This window comes from Microcaecilia unicolor, chromosome 6 (genome assembly GCF_901765095.1).
Source record: "Microcaecilia unicolor chromosome 6, aMicUni1.1, whole genome shotgun sequence".
Classification (NCBI taxonomy): Eukaryota; Metazoa; Chordata; class Amphibia; order Gymnophiona; family Siphonopidae; genus Microcaecilia; species Microcaecilia unicolor.
The window spans coordinates 6,952,610-6,972,633 of NC_044036.1; the positions used below are offsets into that span (position 1 = coordinate 6,952,610).

General features: G+C 45.8%; 2 protein-coding genes across 2 annotated transcripts in view; one reads left to right on the forward strand and one right to left on the reverse strand.

Moving 5' to 3' along the window:
* The first annotated feature begins 320 nt into the window (after nucleotides 1-320).
* On the forward strand, nucleotides 321-8,490 carry LOC115471547 (selenoprotein Pb-like). The gene is made up of 5 exons (XM_030205168.1): nucleotides 321-484; nucleotides 3,528-3,736; nucleotides 4,482-4,694; nucleotides 6,560-6,698; nucleotides 7,272-8,490. Exons 1-5 carry the CDS (start codon nucleotides 323-325, stop codon nucleotides 7,494-7,496), a joined length of 948 nt encoding a protein of 315 aa, XP_030061028.1. The 5' UTR covers nucleotides 321-322; the 3' UTR covers nucleotides 7,497-8,490.
* A 3,128-nt stretch (nucleotides 8,491-11,618) lies between these two features.
* The window catches only part of UROD (uroporphyrinogen decarboxylase), a 41,478-nt gene continuing 33,072 nt past the window's right edge, over nucleotides 11,619-20,024 (reverse strand). Inside the window, exon 10 of the mRNA XM_030205167.1 lies at nucleotides 11,619-12,444. Within this exon, the coding sequence (XP_030061027.1) occupies nucleotides 12,253-12,444 (192 nt within the window). The 3' untranslated portion in view covers nucleotides 11,619-12,252. The remainder of the gene's footprint in view (nucleotides 12,445-20,024) is intronic.

The following is a 20,024-nucleotide window of genomic DNA, read 5'->3' on the forward strand; positions in this document are numbered from 1 at the left end:
GGTATTAAGAGGGGGAGTGAACGGCTTCCTAAAGGAAAAGTCCAGTGGACTTGGGAAAAATGCACTGCTTATTTCTGGGATAAGCAGCATAAAATGTATTGAGCTTGTCTGGGATCTTGCCAGGTATTTGTGACCTGGATTGGCCACTGTTGGAAACAGGATGCTGCTTGATGGACCTTCGGTCTATCTCAATATGGCAATATGTACTTAAGTGTGGGCCACATAACCTTTGAGACAGGGTTTGACTGTGTGCTATTCTAACTTCACTGGTTTGTTCATACACAGTCCGATAAGATGCCTGGGTGATCCTGGCTATCAATTAATGATTCCAGTCTCGTTCCCCCCACCCACCCCATGTACCCTTAGCACCTCCCTCCTCTGTGGCTACAAAGGGCAGAACTTGTGTTTGCTAAACTCAGACAGAGGAAGATTCTTTGCAGAAGATGGGAAGGTTGGACCTTGCCTGACATTGAGAGCAGATACCGTGAGTCAAAGGGACCTTCTCAAGGGCTGTGAAGAAACGTATATTATTATAGCACAGGCTTACAAGCGCCATTCACCACTGTCATAGGAGCCGACTCTGTGGGTGCTTGAGCACCCCCAATATTGAGAAAATTCCTTGCATGTGTCTAGGGAGGGGTTATTTCCACTGGGCTTAGCACCCCCAATAATTTTGAAAAGTTGGCTCCTATGACCACTGTCCTTACTTCTAACAATATAGTGGGGGGCATTAATTTAGCTTTTTGTTACTTCCAAATCTCGATGTATAATATCAGAACTGGAGCCCGGTGCACAGAGCTGTGTAACAGATCTTTCTCCCAGCTGTGTTTCATCAGAGTCTCATCACACCTCAGAGAAAGGAATGGCAGCTTTTCCCATCTCTCTTGCCTCCCAGATGTTTTTAATCTACTCGTCTGCCTCTGTTCTGTGCTAAATCCTTCACTCGTCTCTCTCTTGCTTCACTCATTCATCCAACCTTTAGTTACATCTCACTTTTAAGGGCTGCAGGTCCAGCAGCCAGATTAATTAAATATAATCCTTTTAGAATTGTGTATCCTGAGCTGACAGCTGCATGCCATCCTCCCTCTGTAACATCACCAAAATCCATCCTTTCCTTTCTGAGCACACTACCAGAACCCTCATCCACACTCTTATCACCTCTCGCTTAGACTATTGCAACTTGCTTCTCACAGGTCTCCCACTGAGCCATCTCTCTCCCCTTCAATCTGTTCAAAATTCTGCCGCAGGACTTATATTCCTTCACTATCGCTATGCTCTTATTAGCCCTCTCCTCAAGTCACTTCATTGGTTCCCTATCCATTCACACATACAGTTCAAACTCCTCTTATTGACTTCCAAGTGCCTGTCCACTCTTATCTCTCCCTACACTCCTCCGGTAAATATCTTTTATCAGTACCCTTTTTCTCTACTGTTACTCTGTTCCTTTTATCTTGCTTCACTGTGTGCCTGGAATAGATTTTCCTAAGTTAGTACATCAAGCTCTGTCTTTGGCCATCCTCAAATCTAGGCTAAAAGCCCACCTTTTGGAGGCTGCTTTTAACTTCTTCAGTACCCATGTCTGTTTTATCCTCACTACCTCTCCACCCTCCCCCTATGTTCCCGCCCGTAACCTCTGCTCACAGGACAAAGCCCTTCTCTCAGTACCCTTCTCCACCACTGCCAACTCCAGGCTCCGCTCATTCTGCCTTGCCTCACCCTATGCCTGGAACAATCTTCCTTTACCCATACGCCATGCCCCCTCCCTACCCATCTTCAAATCTCTGCTTAAAACTCACCTCTTCAATGCTGCCTTCGGCGCCTAACCGCTCGAGAAATATAAAATGCCCCAATCTATCCACCCTATCAGATTAACTGTTCACTCGTCCTCTAGATTGTTCACTTGTCTTTAGATTGTTCTCTTGTCTTTTAGATTGTAAGCTCTTTGAGCAGGGACTGTCCTTCTATGTTTAAATTGTACAGCGCTGCGTAACCCTAGTAGCGCTTTAGAAATGTTAGTTAGTAGTAGTAGTAGTAGTTATCATTCCCACCATAAGCAATTTCCTAATCCCTTATTTGCCCTGTTTGTCTGTCTGACATACATTGTAAACTCTGTCAGGCAGAGACTGTCTCATACATGTTTAGTGTACAGTGCTGCAACCATCTCGTAGCGCTATAGAAATGATTAGTAGTAATTGAGCAGGGACTGTCTCGTTCGTCATAGCCAATATTCAGCCAAAACCTACGTAAGTAGATCTGTGAATTTCTTCCATGCCTTGCCATCAACTTCTTTCCACCTCCCACTGAATCAGACCCCCCCCCCCCCCGGAATACCCTCACACCTAGTGGTCCAGTGTGGTAGCCCTGACAGGAGCGATCCCCACTCACTCCTGATCCTAGCAGCTCCATCTAGAAAATGGTAGACTATTGTAAGATGACCCACTATATCAAGTACAAAATAAAACATAACACAGAGGTCACGAAGGCCATTTTCTAGATGGAGCTGCTAGGATCATGAGTGAGTGAGGATTTTTCCTGCCATGGCTACCCCACTTGACCAGGAGGGATGATATGGGGGGGGGATTACAGGTGGGTGGGGTGTAGGGAGATTCCAAAGGAGGGGATGTGATAATGGGGGGGAGGGGTCTGATGTAATGGAGAGAGACTGATGTCAGCAGTGGTGTCAGACCATGTTGGGTGGGCGGTGGGACATGGATTATTACCAGCTCCTCCATGACTCCGCCTCCAGAACGCCCAACGCCTCTCTCCTGCCCCCTTTAGGAATGGTTGGTTACTGCCAATATTGGCAGCCAGGACGCAGAGTGCAATTTAAGTGGTCAGGAGCATCTCTTGCCCACTTAAATTGCTTCCAACATCAACCAGTTCATGTCACAACTGCTTTTCAGTGGTTCAGGCAGCCAGGTTGATTTGAATCCATCACTAGACTGCTGAAAACAGACAGCCTTTGCGGGAATCACTGGGAATGCTGCTCTTTTCATTTTCTATAAGGAGGGGGGGGGGGCTTTCAGGTCTAGATTCTGCTGGTCTTTTTCTTTGGTTTTCTACTGCTTGTGTTTATTAATGTTTCATTATAAAGCTCACTGCATTATCCTGTATAAATATCTGTGTTGCTAGGAATATTTTTTGAAATGATCCACTGGGTAAAAAGTTATAAATAAATCCCCCCTCCAGGTCTCCTTGTCTCCCTCTAAGCATTGAACAGTAACTACGAGTAGACCAATAGAGAAAGGACAGACTGAGGAGTGGCACAGCCGGGGTCGTCTTCCTTCTTCCCTGTCCAGCTGAAGGAAGCCCGATAACTGCACCATCTCACTCACTCTGTAGATGACCTGCTGGGTCTCCAAACCCTGCCACCCAAGGGGCGAATGCAGGGCACATGCGCTGTCACCTCCAGCCCGTTTGTCTGCCACTCTCCCATCCTGTGGCTTTGAGAGAGGAGTGTGTCTCTGATAAAAGAGGGGTCCACAGTAGGAAATCATGTTCTGCAACGCTCTCTCTCTCTCTTTCAGATTGTGGCTATGGGTCCATTGGCCCTTTTGACCCTGCTGGGGTTCGTGGCAGAACTGGCAGCAGTAAGGCAGAATGAGTCGCAGATCTGCCAGCCAGCCCCACTCTGGAAGATCAACGGGGAGGTGCCTATGGAGGCGACCACAGGGCAAGTAACAGTACTGGCACTGCTGAAAGCCAGCTGATACTTCTGTCTCCAGCAGGCTGCCAGGTGAGACTCTCAGGGTGGCACAAAAATCCACTCTACAATTTATCTTGCATTCTCCAAGATGAAATCAGCTGTGCTGCTGAGGTGTCTGGCTGGGAGTAGGTCTGCCATGGTCTGTACTGGTATCTGACTGGGAGTTTGTACTGGGGTCTGGCTGGGAGTGGGTCTGCCATGGTCTGTACTGGTATCTGGCTGGGAGAGGGGCTGTCACAGTTTGTGCTGGTGTCTCGCTGGGGGTGGGTTTGCCATGAACTGTGCTGGTGTCTGGCTGGGAGTGGGGCTGTTGTCTGTACTGGTATCTGGCTGGGAGAGGGGCTGTCTGCTGGGAATGGGTTTGCCATGGTCTGTGCTGGTGTCTGACTGGGAGTTTGTACTGGGATCTGGCTGGGAGTGGGTCTGCCGTGGTCTGTACTGGTATCTGGCTGGGAGAGGGGCTGTCACAGTTTGTGCTGGTAACAAGAGGCAAACCCCTAAAAGATTAAGGCCCCTGTTTACAAAGCCCATTCAAAGTGATAGGAAGCCGCCACGGTCTGGGCGGGTGTGTGGCTGACAGGGAGCAACCGTGGTCTGCACCGGTGTCCTAGAAGTGTATATGGGGAGTTGCATTCCTGTTTTTTAATTGTAGAGAATTAAGCAGGGGAATAAACAAAGCTTTCCAGGATGGTATGTGGAGGAATCTTGGAGACCTTGGGAGACGTATTCCATGGTATTGCAACAGTCTGGTAACTTTCTTCACTGGTTTGCACAGACTTGGGAACCTGCGGGATAAACTGATTGGTCAAGGATTGTCTAACGTGAGTTACCTGATTGTGAATGAAAGAGAAGAACACTCCATTCTCATGTACTCAGAGCTGCTGCGCAATGCTCCCGCCGACATGCCCGTGTACCAGCAGTCCCCCCAAGAGCCTGACATCTGGAACATCCTCAGCGGAGACAAGGACGATTTCCTCATCTACGACAAGTCAGTGGCTCCCTGCTCTCACCTTTCCATCATGTCGCTTGGCTGTCTCTGCCCTGTCTGCAGCATTTCTCAACTTTCTCTGTCCCCTCCCCATCTGAAAGATTTCTCTACCATCATTTGCTTCCCCTCTGTCTCTGTGTAAAATGTTCCCCAGAGTCTCCTGGCTCTGTCTCTCCACATTTCACACAGCTTCCCTTTGAAGTGTCTCCTGGCGGGGCTGGCTTCATCATCGGGCAGACTAGGGGCCCAGAGCAGAAACTGGAGAGGGGCCTATGCATCCTTTAGCTTGAGGAAGGTTTGGAGCCCCCTATGCTAAGGGGGCCCAGGGCAATTACCCTGTTTTCCACCCTCTAACTGCAGCTTCTGGGGGGAGGCAAACAGCAGGCTGCGGTGAAATGCCTGACAGTGAAACAAACTCAAAGAAGCATCAGCAGCCACCGCTTCCTGCAGTGAGGGTGGGCAGTGCCCGAGTAATATCATAAGAGGAGTACCTAGGCCTCTCAAAACTCTCCACTAATTTACATCCAGTGCAAGGGAGGCATGCATGTGTGCATGTAACTGCTTCTCTCTGCAGTTGTAACATAGTAACATAGTAGATGACGGCAGAAAAAGACCTGCACGGTCCATCCAGTCTGCCCAACAAGATAAATTCATGTGTGCTACTTTTTATTTGTACCTGCGCTCTTCAGGGCACAGACCGTTTAAGTCTGGCCAGCACTATCCCTGCCTCCCAACCACCAGCCCCGCCTCCCACCACCAGCTCTGGCAGACCGTTTAAGTCTGGCCAGCACTATCCCCGCCTCCCAACCACCAGCCCCGCCTCCCACCACCAGCTCTGACAGACCGTTTAAGTCTGGCCAGCACTATCCCCGCCTCCCAACCACCAGTCCCGCCTCCCACCACCAGCTCTGGCAGACCGTATAAGTCTGCCCAGCACTATCCCCGCCTCCCACCACCAGCTCTGGCACAGACCGTATAAGTCTGCCCAGCACTATCCCCGCCTCCCAACCACCAGCCCCGCCTCCCACCACCAGCTCTGGCACAGACCGTATAAGTCTGCCCAGCACTATCCGCGCCTCCAAAACACCAGCCCCGCCTCCCACCACCAGCTCTGGCACAGACCGTATAAGTCTGCCCAGCACTATCCCCGCCTCCCAACTACCAGTCCCGCCTTCCACCACCAGCTCTGGCACAGACCGTATAAGTCTGCCCAGCACTATCCCCACCTCCCAACCATCAGCCCCGCCTCCCACCACCGGATCTGGCATAGACCGTATAAGTCTGCCCAGCACTAGCCCCGCCTCCCACCATTTGCAACCATTCCTCTGCAGGTTCCTGTTTCTCTCTGTACAGTTGCCAGCATTGCTCTGGGGGTTACTGGGTTTCTGCTTCTCTGTGCACGGTTGCATTTCTCTGGTCGCTCCTTTCTTTCTCTGGTGTCTGTGAGTCCTGCAGTCCACTTGCCATCTCTCTGTCTCCTTACTCCTGGCACATTCTCTTCAAGGTCTGCTTACTCTACCTGTCTGTTGCAACATCTGATTCATACCAAACTCTTCAACCATAACCTCGGCGGCAGGGACCTTTGCAAGCTGTTGAAGGTCCTGGAGCCCAGGCATTGAGTCAGACCCCTGACCTCCTCCTCACCTCTCAGCTTAGATGCTTTCCACCTTTACTGAATGTTAACACTCACTGTTCTGTTCCTCTTTCCTGGTGGGGAGGAATCGGGCAAATTAGGGGTTCTGGTATTTTGCTGGATGTAAAGCCAGCTTCTCTTGTGTTGTGGCTGGTTTCTTTAGGCGGACCAGCCTGATGGTTCCTGCCCCCTGAATTTAGGGGTACCCCCCCCCCATGTTTCTGTTTTCCAGATGTGGGCGACTTACATTTCACATTAAGCTGCCACTCAGTTTTCTTTATTATCCCTATGTGGAAGCAGCCATCCGTAGCACTTACAGCAAGGACTTCTGTGGGAACTGTACCTTCTACACCACAAACAGCACATGGCAGGTGAGAGCAAAGGAGTGCCCTGGTGGGTTGCGGGACTGAAGTAGGAGGGAGGTACACTGGCAGAGCTTTGTGGGTGTGTGGGGGGAGCTTAGTAGTGGGGTAGCAGAGAGTGCTGTGAGAGGGATGCTGCACTACAGGTTTGAGGTGCATTGACAGAGCTGTTGGGGTGGGGTCAATACCCAGAGCTACTGTTAGACATTCAGAGGCCCAGCCTATGCCTCCTTTAGTTTGAGGCAGGTTTGGGGTCCCTATGGAATGGGGGGGGGGGGCCCTGGGCAGTTACCCCTAATGCCAGCCCTGTCAATAACAGAACAACAGGGGGAGCTGAAGGGCAGGTATGAGGTGCCTGGGGATCTTGGTGCTGCTCAAAATAATATCAGTCAGGAGCAGATGTGAAATATTTTGTATTAAATATAGTAACATAGTAGATGACGGCAGAAAAAGACCTGCAAGGTCCATCCAGTCTGCCCAACAAGATAAACTGATATGTGTATACCTTACCTTGATTTGTACCTGTCTTTTTCAGGGCACAGACCGTATAATAGTTTTTATTATCTGAGCTTCTTTTCACAGGAAATGGAGAATGTAACCGCTCCAGAAAAGAGCAGTACAGATGCAACCGAGAAGCTGCAGGAAGGGCAGGATGAAACTCATCTGACCCACGATCATGCCAAGGACAGACCTCAGCAGCCAAGCACCACCGATAGGGAACAGGAGCCCCAGAGGCATCATGAGACAGACCCTAGTCACCAACATCACAGGCCTTCTCACCAGGGAGACCACCAGCATGGCAGCTAGCCCCCAAGTCCTGTGCCTGTCCAAAACATTTCCAGAAGTTCCCGCTATGCTGATCCGTAGGCCCACCTGTGGTGGAAACCTCCTGGTCATTCATCCTGTGATGCACCACTTAAAATTGCAGAGCTGGCTTTGGTAGCACATGGTAGGAAAGATGCAGTGTAGCAGGGTGGGAATGATTTCTGTCACCGAGTAGAAATGTTTCAAGGAATAGTATTAGCAGTACCAAGATATTACACACAGTTGACTTAGCTTCCTTCCAATTTCTGGACTATTCTTCAAGCTTCGCTAGATCCCTCCTCATGCTATCCACACCCTCTGTGCTGTCTACCCTATTACAGAGTTTAATATTAGCTGCAAAGAGACAAACCTTATCACATAGCCCTTCGCAATATCACTCAGAAAAGAGCTGGCCCAAGGACCGATCCCTGCGGTACACCACTGATAACATCCCTTTCCTTGAACTCCATTTACCATTACCCTCTCTCTTTCCTTCCATCTAACCAGTTTCTAACCCAGTCACTCACTTTAGGTAGGTTTATCCCTTTCCCAATCGGAACCATATCAAAGGCTTTGCTAATATCTAAATACACCCTATCTAGCGTTTCCCCCTAAATTACCACCCAAATAATTTAATCATGAGTTGTCTGACAAGACCTGCTCCGAGTCCAGCAGTCCACTTGGTTTTGGAAATCTCACAATCCTCTGCTTTAGAAGTGTTTCCATGAGTTTGCTCATCACAGAGCTTTCCCAGCCTCTTCCTTACTTCCTGCTTCTGTGGACAGGAACCACATCCACCCATCTCCAGTCCTCTGGGACCCACTCCCGAGACTAGAGAACCTTCGAAAAGGAACTGAACCCACCCAAGAACTGAACTAAGCCAAAGCTCTGGACATCCTCTTAAAAGTGAGATTTATGTCCCGTCGACATGAATGGCTTTAATTAGTCTCCTAGTCCTTAATACTTTACAGTGTCTGGCCAAGATACCCTCACCTTTAAAAGAAATCTCCTATAATTAGCCTTTCAAATGATCTTTCTCCAAGACAGGATTGGGCCGGAGAGACCACTGGGCGTCCTTGTGGAGGAAAAGGAGATCAGCTCTACCTCTATTACGTTGCTTTTGACTCGTAACCACTTATAACCTCTCGCTTCTACCTACCCTCCTCTCCTCTACACATTAATTGATTTGCTTGCTTTATTTTTTGTCTATTAGAGTGTAAGCTCTTTGAGCAGGGACTGTCTTTCTTCTATGTTTGTGCAGCACTGCGTACGCCTTGTAGCGCTATAGAAATGCTACATAGTAGTAGTAATAGTAGTTCTGTTGTCAGAGCAGAGTTTAAAATTAGTTCTGAACCAGCACCGATCCCCCGGTTGTTGGGGGTACTATGACAAGAGTGCTTTTGGGCTCGGCTGAGAAAGTCTTAGCTGGTGATAGTGGGGAAATGCACTGCTTAAAACCTCTGACCCCAGGGTGTCTGCTGACCCCTCACACCTCTCTGTACTCCATGAGGACGGCACTGTAAACCGGGTCCCGGTCAGCGCTGTCTGACACTGTGCAGGGGTGTGAGGGGGCACCAGAGAGGCATTTTAAACCTGTACAACTTCAGGATCGTATGAAAAGAGGCTCAGAGTAACTAAGACAGCAGGGAAAGGTCTTAAAAAGCCCCCGTTCTATTCTGTAATGATGGACATGTGATGCATTAAATAAAGTGGTCAGATGGTACCTGAGTTTCGTTACTTGTCTGCTTCTATCCTTCCTATGGGAACCACAGTAGCTGTTCCATCTCTTAGGTTGTTTTTTGTTTTTTGTTACATTTGTACCCTGCGCTTTCCCACTCATGGCAGGCTCAATGCGGCTTACATGGGGCAATGGAGGGTTAAGTGACTTGCCCAGAGTCACAAGGAGCTGCCTGTGCCTGAAGTGGGAATCCAACTAAGTTCCTCAGTCCCCCAGGACCAAAGTCCACCACCCTAACCACTAGGCCACTCCTCCACTCCCTTCAGACTCCTAAACACTAAAGACCTACAGACAGAAAATATGGTTTCTTCCTTCTACTCTTCTGATGAGGTGGGCGATTACTTAATGCACTGCAAAGTCCACAACACAAGGCCACTGGCTGTTTAAGTGATCCAGATCCATTTAAATTTACTTCCTATTTAAGGACTGGCATTGGGAGGGGCAGCTGGAGACACTATCCAGACCCCACCGTGTGTAGCACTGGCCCTCTTAAGATTATTAGTCTTCTTAATCAATGTCCTTCCGCCTCCTGGAGATGATTGAAATTAGTCAGGCTGCGCCATGTTGTTATACCAGTGCTAAACTGCTTTGAAACAATTTAAAGAATTTGTGTGTGTGTGGGGGGGGGGGGGGGGGGGGGGGGTTGCAGAAGATACCTTTTGAATTTGAAAAGCCTTCAGTCATTTTCTGTTTCCACTTGAATAAAATGTGTGGTTTACTCTGTAATCTGCATTGAACCAGTATTGGTATGTGCAGAATACAAGAATATATTATTATTATTAAATGCTAAAAGGAAGAGAGTCAATTCTAATGAGCAAATTCCGGATCTGTTATCTGCAAACGAATAGTTTAATATATACAGTATATACTCGAATGTAAGCCCATGCAAATATAAACCAAGATAACACTTTCCCTTGAAAAAAAAAAAAAGAGGGAAGAATGTTAACTCAAATATAAGCCTGAGTGACCGGCATTTCTCTCTCTGCTCCCTGTCTACCCCCCCCCCCCCCCCCAAAGTGACCAGTGTTTCTCTTACCAGCAGTAAGCCTGGACACTGACCACTGACACTGACAAGAAAGTTACGTCCGTGTCCACATCCAGACTTAATGCCATTGACAGAAATGACAGGCACCACGTGCTTGGGGTGAGGGGGGGAGCAGAGACATTCTAACTCGACTATAGTTCGACTCGACTGAGTTCGATTCCCGGCACAGGCAGCTCCTTGTGACTCTGGGCAAGTCACGTAACCCTCCATTGCCTGCCGCATTGAGCCTGCCATGAGTGGGAAAGCGCGGGGTACAAATGTAAAAAAAAAAAAAAAATAAATAAGCCAAGATCCCAAGTTTTGGGCCCAACAATCTCAGCTTATTAGTTGACTATATAAAGAAAGACTCAACCATTTCCTCTGTGATCGCTGCATTAACTGTGAAGACAGAAGTATTTGCCAGGCTTTCAGCATCTGCTCTTCCCCACCCTAAGGGTTAACCACAGATACGCTAGGCACAAGCAACTGGGTCTCATAAATATATAGTGAGGAAACCAGACGCAGCCCTGGAGCCATGGAGAATGTCTAAGCACTTAGCAAAGAAGAAATGAGAGGAAAGCATGGCTCATCCCTCTGAACTGTAACGTGTAAAGCCCTCCAGCCTGCCCATCAAGCACTGCATCCAGTGCACAGCAGCAGAGAGGCCATGACTGAGGTGAAAGCTAACTGCGACACAGCCTGAACACTGACCAGGGGACACGCAATGAAATTACATGCAAATACTTTGCAAAAACATTTAAGAGGAAATATTTTTTTCACCCAAAGAATCGTTAAGCTCTGGAACTCGCTGTCTGATGATGTAGTAACAGCGGTTAGCGTATTTGGGTTAAAAAAAAAAAAAGAATTGAACAAGTTCCTGGAGGAAAAGTCCATAGTCTGTTATTGAGATGCACATGGGGGAAGCCACTGCTTGCCCTGGGAATGGTAGCTTGGAATGTTGCTACTCTTTGGGATTCTACATGGAATCTTGCTACTCTTTGGGGGTCTACATGGAATGTTGCTGTTCTTTGAGATTCTGAATGGAATCTTGATACTCTTTGGAGTTCTACATGGAATGTTGCTGTCCTTTGGGATTCTGAATGGAATCTTGATACTCTTTGGGGTTCTACATGGAATGTTGCTGTTCTTTGAGATTCTGAATGGAATGTTGCTACTCTTTGGGGTTCTACATAGAATCTTGCTATAATATGGGTTTCTGCCAGATACTTTGTGACCTGGCTTGGCCACTGCTGGAAGCAGGACACTGGGCTAGATGGACCATTGGTCTGACCCAGTATGGCTATGTTTATGTTCTTCCTGACAGGACCAGGACAGTTCACTGTGCACAAATGCTTTCCACAGATGCTGGTTTAGCTCCTCTTTATTAGATAAAGAAGAAATGGTAATAAAATTTGAGCTGAGTATGCAGTGGAGACCTCAAGGGCAGATTCACCTTTGAACAGGACTCTTGGCTAGCAGAAAACACTTCTAGATTGACAGATAAGGCCCAAAAAGTGTCCTGTAGATCTGCAGTTGTGTCCATTTATGAATTGACTGAAACAGATTTATTTTAATTAGTTTTAAAAGGGACAGAGAGAATTCTAAAATTGCAAAACCAGTCCCGATTTTAAAATGGATAAGTCAGCCAGTACACCTGCAACCACTGATTCAGTGTCTCCATTTAGAATTTCTATTGCTTGGCAACTTCTGGAGATGAACCAAGACCACGCCTCCTGCCGAGACTGCATCCCACGTGGACCTATGATAATATTAGCAGCCCTGTTCTTATACTGTCTTCACCCTCTGCCTCATGCTTAGACTTGGAGAATGCAGTGGTGGTGGTGGCAGCAGCTGCAGCTTCAGAGCCATAACCAGAATATGAACACGGCGTTTTCACAGATTTTGGTTACAGCGGAAGCTGCCCTTGCCAATCTTGTGAAAACTAGACCTTTCTGTGACGATCAAGTCTTAGCAGGTACAGCGCAGGCCTCAATGCATCAGTTACTGTTTTCCAGCTGTGCCGGCCAGGTGTGCTCATTCAGGTTAAGAGAATGCTTGTGCACAGCTTCCACAAAGGCCCCCACGTGTTCTGGATCCATATCTGGGTACAGACCATGGCCCAGGTTAGCAATGTACCGCTGAGTCCCAAATTCTTCCATCATCTTCTTCACAATCTCACCGATCCTCTCCTACAAGTGACAAAAAAGCAAGTTTTATGCTGCAGTTGCACAATAACATAAGAGAGCTCACAGCAGAAGAGGCCACCAAGGAGGTTTAATGACAGGAGACGGCATGACATCACAAAGCTGAAGCTGGTTACCCCAACAGCCGCCATCTTGGTATGTCCAAAACAACCTACCAGCTGCTGCATCTACGTTGTCGATCTGGGAGATTGGGGCGTGCAAGTGGCAGATGAAGTTCAATGTTGACAAGTGCAAAGTGATGCATGTGGGTAAGAGGAACCCGAATTATAGCTACGTCTTGCAAGGTTCCGCGTTAGGAGTTACGGATCAAGAAAGGGATCTGGGTGTCGTCGTCGATGATACGCTGAAACCTTCTGCTCAGTGTGCTGCTGCAGCTAGGAAAGCGAATAGAATGTTGGGTGTTATTAGGAAGGGTTTGGAGTCCAGGTGTGCGGATGTTATAATGCCGTTGTATCGCTCCATGGTGCGACCGCACCTGGAGTATTGTGTTCAGTACTGGTCTCCGTATCTCAAAAAAGATATAGTAGAATTGGAAAAGGTACAGCGAAGGGCGACGAAAATGATAGTGGGGATGGGACGACTTTCCTATGAAGAGAGGCTGAGAAGGCTAGGGCTTTTTAGCTTGGAGAAGAGACGGCTGAGGGGAGATATGATAGAAGTGTATAAAATAATGAGTGGAATGGACCGGGTGGATGTGAAGCGACTGTTCACGCTATCCAAAAATACTAGGACTAGAGGGCATGAGTTGAAGCTACAGTGTGGTAAATTTAAAACGAATCGGAGAAAATTTTTCTTCACCCAACGTGTAATTAGACTCTGGAATTCGTTGCCGGAGAACGTGGTACGGGCGGTTAGCTTGACGGAGTTTAAAAAGGGGTTAGATAGATTCCTAAAGGACAAGTCCATAGACCGCTATTAAATGGACTTGGAAAAATTCCGCATTTTTAGGTATAACTTGTCTGGAATGTTTTTACGTTTGGGGAGCGTGCCAGGTGCCCTTGACCTGGATTGGCCACTGTCGGTGACAGGATGCTGGGCTAGATGGACCTTTGGTCTTTCCCAGTATGGCACTACTTATGTACTTATGTACTTATGATCTGCATTGTTTTATCTCAGTTATATTTAGAAACACGCCGGCTTGTGCAGCATAGGGATGTACACAGAAGAAGTACATATGGGAAGCTTTCAAATAAAATTTTAAAAAGCTGCCTGAGAGCACGTGGAGTGGGAAAAGGCTTCCAGGAGGAAGGGGGGCTCTGTGTGCCAGACAAGGAGCAGAGTCATGGAGAGAGAGAAAGACAGAAACTCGCTGGTCAATATTCAGCCCACAGCACAAGCGATTTAACTGGGCAGGAAGGAGCCTTTCCTGCCCAGTTCAATCACTTTGCATCGGGTGGTTGGAGTCTAATCACATCAGACAGCCATGAATGAATGTTTATTATGTGCTAGATGCTAAATGTGAGAAGGGAACCAATTTTGTAACTTGCTTATGCATATCAGCTTTTCAAACAACTTGCAATTTGTGTTCTCGAATAAATGTCTTTTTTAGATGGGAAAAAAAATAAGGCTCATAGCGCAGCACTGAAATCCACAATACAGCACTGCAAATAATAAAACAAGGTCTGGAGCACTGATAAAAACATTAACCCTCCCCCGTAAAGGAGAAGAAAAGGGGACAGGGGAAGGAACGAGAGGAAGGAGGAAAACTGCGATGGGAGGAGGGAGACATGTGGGATAGAGGAGGAATGTATATTACTCGGCAAGAATTGATGGGAGGGGGAGGGGGGCGTAGAGGGGTTCAGGGTTGGATTTGTTTAAGGAAACTGCCAATACAGGCCATACACAGAGCTGGTGTAGGATATAATCTAGCAAGGAAGAGTTTGGGGTAAATTGTCATTGTAGGATTGTTGCGCAAAACTGTGGTTGGTCAGATATAAATAATGAGGGGTGGGGTCGGGGTCGGGTTTGAATGTTTATAGTGGGAAGATAGATGGTTTCATTGGGTTACATAGAAGTTCTGTCCAAGTCTGAATCTCATTAATAAAATGTTAAAACAATATTAGAGGGAGGGGGGGGGGTGAGGTTAAAATGTTAAAAGTTTGATGACGGATTGTAGCAACTTGAATTCACAGAATATTTCCGCCTGTATCTATTTACTCTGTGGAATGTGTCTTCTTTGGTTTTTGGTTGTCATCAATAAAAATGTTGAAATATAAAAACATTTACCCTCCCCCCTTCATAGACCCCCTCGAACCCCCCCCCCCCCCCAACTCCTTTACACCTCCTCCCCCTCCCAGACAGAATGCAAAACCAAGGAGGTTTAATAAAACAACATAAACCTGACAACCTTGCTACAGTTTTCACTAGCATTTGCTATTGCTCTGGACAAAACTAATATGGTATCAAGCTCCGCCCACTGGCTTCAGCCCCGATTTATTTATTTACTGCATTTGTACCCCACATTTTCCAATCAGATTGCCAGTTCAACGGGGCTTTCAGTTTACAACAATTAAAGCCTTTTATATTCTCGTTAAAAATCAACGTGTGCTTTCTGTAGTTTCTGTTAGTGAATCCAGTTTCGTGGTGGGTTGGTTGGTTTTCAGTTTTGCTGTGTGGGATCATCTCGTAGAGATAAATGGGCCAGAGACGCTCATGCCGTCTCCTGTCATTAAACCTCCTTAAAGGCCACAAGCAGAAAGACTATAAGCTATAAACATGAGCAACAAAAGACATTTCCCAGGTGAAAAAAAATGTCACAACAATGATTCTGCAAGAGTGAATTCAGGGACCGGTTTTGGTACTGGGCAGGAATACTAGTTTGTCAAGCTGCCTCAGGAAACGGTACCCGGCCTCGGTTCGTGCCTTGCATATTTTTCCTGTGAACACTGGAGCAAAATCCACCTGGAAAAGATTTGGTACCTGCTGTGTAGCTTTGAAAATTGCTCCCTAAAATCTTGAGATAGATTCTCATAACATCTTCAGATTCATGCACCTGCTTCAGCCAAACGTACCCCAGCCTGACCTCCAAGCTCAGGCAGACTCTGCTCAGGTTACAAGGAGCACAGTTATGACGCCATTCAGTCACACGTACTGGTAAAACAATATTGCACTAAATGAAAAATGAGCTATCATAGACATCTCTGATACCTGGTGGAAGGAGGATAACCAGTGGGATACTGTCATACTGAGGTACAAATTATATCGTAGGGATAGGGTGGATCAAATTGGTGGAGGGGTAGCATTGTATATTAACAAGAGCCTGGAATCAAATAGATTGAAAATTCTGCAGGAAACAAAACACATCTTGGAATCCCTATGAATTGAAATTCCATGTGTAAAGGGGGAAAGGATAGTGATAGGAGTGTACTACCGTCCGCCTGGCTAGGATGAACAGACGGATGCTGAAATGTTAAAGGAAATTAGGGACGCAAAAAAACTGGGCAACCCAATAATAATGGGTGATTTCAATTGACTGTGTAAATGTAACATCGGGGCACGCTAGGGAGGTAAAATTCCTTGATGAAATCAAGGATAGCTTTATGGAGCAGCTGGTACAGGAGCCGACGAGAGAAGGAAAAATTCTAGACCTAGTCCTTAGTGGAGCACATGATCTGGTGCGGGAGGTAATGGTGCTGGGGCCACTTGATAACAGTGATCATAATATGATCGGATTTGATATTAGCTTTGAAGTAAGTATACATAGGAAATCAAATACGTTAGCGTTTAACTTTAAAAAAGGAGACTATGATAAAATGAGAAGAACAGGAGAAGCTGCGAGGGTCAAAAATATACATCTGGGATGGATGCTCTTCAAAAACACCATTCGGGAAGACCAGGCCAAATATATTCCATATATTAAAAAAGGAGGACGGAAGACCAAACGACAGCCGGCATGGTTAAAAAGTGAGGTGAAGGAAGCTATTAGAGCTAAAAGAAAATCCTTCAGAAAATGGAAGAAGGAACCAACTGAAAACAATAAGAAACAGCATAAGGAATGTCAAGTCAAATGCAAAGCACTGATAAGGAAAGCTAAGAGGGACTTCGAAAAAAAGATTGTGTTGTAGGCAAAAACACATAGTAATAATTTTTGTAGGTTTATTAAAAAAGCAGGAAGCCAACAAAAGAATCAGTTGGACCGCTAGATGACCGAGGAGTAAAAGGGGCGATCAGGGAAGACAAAGCCATAGCGGAGAGATTAAATTAATTCTTTGCTTCAGTCTTCACCGAGGAAGATTTTGGGAGCGATACTGATGCCAGAAATGGTATTCAAAGCTGATGAGTCGGAGAAACTGAATGAAATCTCTCTAAACCTGAAGGATGTAATGGGGCAGTTCTGCAAATTGAAGAGTAGCAAATCTCCTGGACCGGATGGTATTAATCCCAGAGTACTGATAGAACTGAAAAATGAGTGTGGTACCGGAAGATTGGAGGGTGGCCAATGTAACACTCCAGAGGAGACATGGGAAATTATAGACTGGTGAGTCTGATGTTGGTGCCGGGCAAAATGGTAGAGACCATTATAAAGAACAAAATTGGTGTAAAAATAGAGGATGCCATGGTCCTGTGAAGCTGTATGCTGTTGACACTCAAGGAACGAGAATTGTTAGCAGGCTTTCTGTGGCAGATATCGATGAACTGATCATTGATGAATGTAATAAAAATGCTGTTACATTAATCTAAAAGGGGGAGGGTAGGGGTGGAGAAAAGGTTAAAAAATTTTGATGAGAGAAATATTTTGTTTATATTCAAATGTTTTGGCTGCGTTTGCCTTTTATTGTCATTGGAGATTGTTGAATGTTTATTTTGTGGACTCATCAATAAAAACGTTGAAACATAAAGAACAAAATTACACAGCATGTTCAAAAGCATGGATTAATGAGACAAAGCCAACATGGATTGAGTAAAGGGAAATTGTACCTCACCAATCTATTTCATTTCTTTGAAGAGGTGAACAAACATGTGGATAAAGGTGAGCCGGTTGATATTGTGTATCTGGATTTTTAGAAGGCGTTTGACAAAGTACCTCTTGAAAGGCTCCAGGGGAAATCGGAGAGTCATGGGATAGGAGGTGGTGTCCTATTTTGGATTAAAAACTGGTTAAAAGATAGAAAACAGAGAGTAGGGTTAAATGGTCATTATTCTCAATGGAGAAGGGTAGTTAGTGGGGTTCCCCAGGGGTCTCTGCTGGGACCGCTGCTTTTTAACATATTTATAAATGACCTAGAGATGGGAGTGAGGTAATTAAATTTGCTGATGACACAAAGTTATTCAAGGTTGTTAAATTGCGGGAGGATTGTGAAAAATTACAAGAGGACCTTACGAGACTGGGAGACTGGGCGTCTAAATGGCAGATGACGTTTAATGTGAGCACGTGCAAAGTGATGCATGTGGGAAACAAGAACCCGAATTATAGCTACGTCATGCAAGGTTCCACGTTAGGAGTCACGGACCAAGAAAGGGATCTAGGTGTCGTCGTTGACAATACGTTGAAACCTTCTGCTCAGTGTGCTGCTACGGCTAAGAAAGCAAATAGAATGTTAGGTATTATTAGGAAAGGAATGGAAAACAAAAATGAGGACGTTATAATGCCTTTGTATCGCTCCATGGTGCGATCTCACCTTGAATATTGTGTTCAATTCTAGTCGCTGCATCTCAAAAAAGATATAGTGGAATTAGAAAAGGTGCAGAGAAGGGCGACAAAAATGATAAAGGGGATGGGACGACTTCCCTATGAGGAAAGGCTAAAGCGGCTAGGGCTCTTCAGCTTGGAGAAAAGGCGGTTGAGAGGAGATGTGATAGAGGTCTATAAAATAATGAGTGGAGCATCTGTTTACGCTTTCCAAAAATACTAGGACTAGGGGGCATGCGATGAAGCTACAAAGTAATACATTTATGACAAATCGGAGAAAATGTTTCTTCACTCAACGTGTAATTAAACTATGGAATTTGTTGCCATAGAATGTAGTAAAGGTGGTTAGCTTAGCAGAGTTTTAAAAATGTTTGGACGGCTTCCTAAAGGAAAAGTCCATAGACCATTATTAAATTGGACTTGGAGAAAATATTTCTGGGATAAGCAGAATAAAATGTTTTGTCCTTTTTTGGGATCTTGCCAGGTATTTGTGACCTGGATTGGCCACTGTTGGAAACAGGATGCTGGGCTTGATGGACCTTTGGTCTTTCCCAGTATGGCAACACTTATGTTCTTATGTGTACTGGCAGCTCAGTTTGTCATCGCTCTGATTTACTCAGCTCAGCTCTGTCCATCTCCTGCTGAAAAAGGCACTTAAAGGTACTCTGTTTGTATTGCATTTTAAGGCTGTAAATGGGTTTGGAGATTCTACTTACAAATAGGTAATCATCAACAGAAATAAATCAAAACAAATAAGATGATACCTTTTTTATTGGAATAACTTAATACATTTTTTGCTTAGGTTTCGAAGGTAACCCTTCTTCATCAGATCGGAAATAAGCAAATGTTGATAAATAACAGTATATATAAGTGAAACATCAAAGCATTCCAGTGTCTCACAGGATGAGGGTGGGGTGGATTAGGGGAGAGCCGGGTGGATGAGGGACAGGGAGATATGCATGGTGATAAAGAGGGTGACAAAACAGTACAATTTTATGGTTTATAATGGGCTAGAAAACCCAGATCTTTGTTAAGTCCTGTCTGGTGGGTGTCAAAATCCTTAATCATTCTGAATTCAAAGGTCTTATGTTCCTGGATTGTCTTAAAGTTTGCTTTTAGTATTCTCACCAGAAAATCGTTGATACAGTGTTCTGGTTTTGTAAAGTGCTGCCTCACAGAGGTGACATCCTGGTTGGCATTTTTCATATGATTTTTGAAAGCTAATCAAAAAAGTATCACCTTATGTATTTTTTCAGCAGTGACTTATATAGCTGTCAGTCATTAGTGGACGTGTGATTTACGAAGGGGCTGCGAGGGTTTCATTGGTCAGTTAAAGGGGTGCAGGGAACCCCTGGCTTAGATACTGCTTTCCTCTCTATTCCTAAATGAATGCAGCTGCTGCTCTTGGCCTGCCTTCATCAAGGCCTAGTGCGACTGTGAAGAAGATCAACCTGAAGAAGCAACTTTTCTTCACCTCAGACCTACCCCTCACATGGATGTACATGGTGACTGGGTAAATCTCTCTTATCTGCACCCTTCTCCTCCACTGCTAACTCCAGACTCGGTTCCTTTTATCTTGCTGCACCATATGCCTGGAATAGACTTCCTGAGCCGGTACGTCAAGCTCCATCTCTGGCCGTCTTCAAATCTAAGCTAAAAGCCCACCTTTTTGATGCTGCTTTTAACTCCTAACCCTTACTCACTTGTTCAGAACCCTTATTTTATCATCCTCACTTTAATATTCCCTTTCTTATATATTTCAACGATTTTTATTGATGACAAAACATTACAGTCTCGTTATACAACCATCTGGTACTATCCAAAGTGTATCTATCAATTACATCTAGCGTGTACCTGTAATTACATGATGTCATCAAATTATAATTCCCAACATTTTTATGAAGGATGTAACAGAATTCCACCAATTATCAATTGT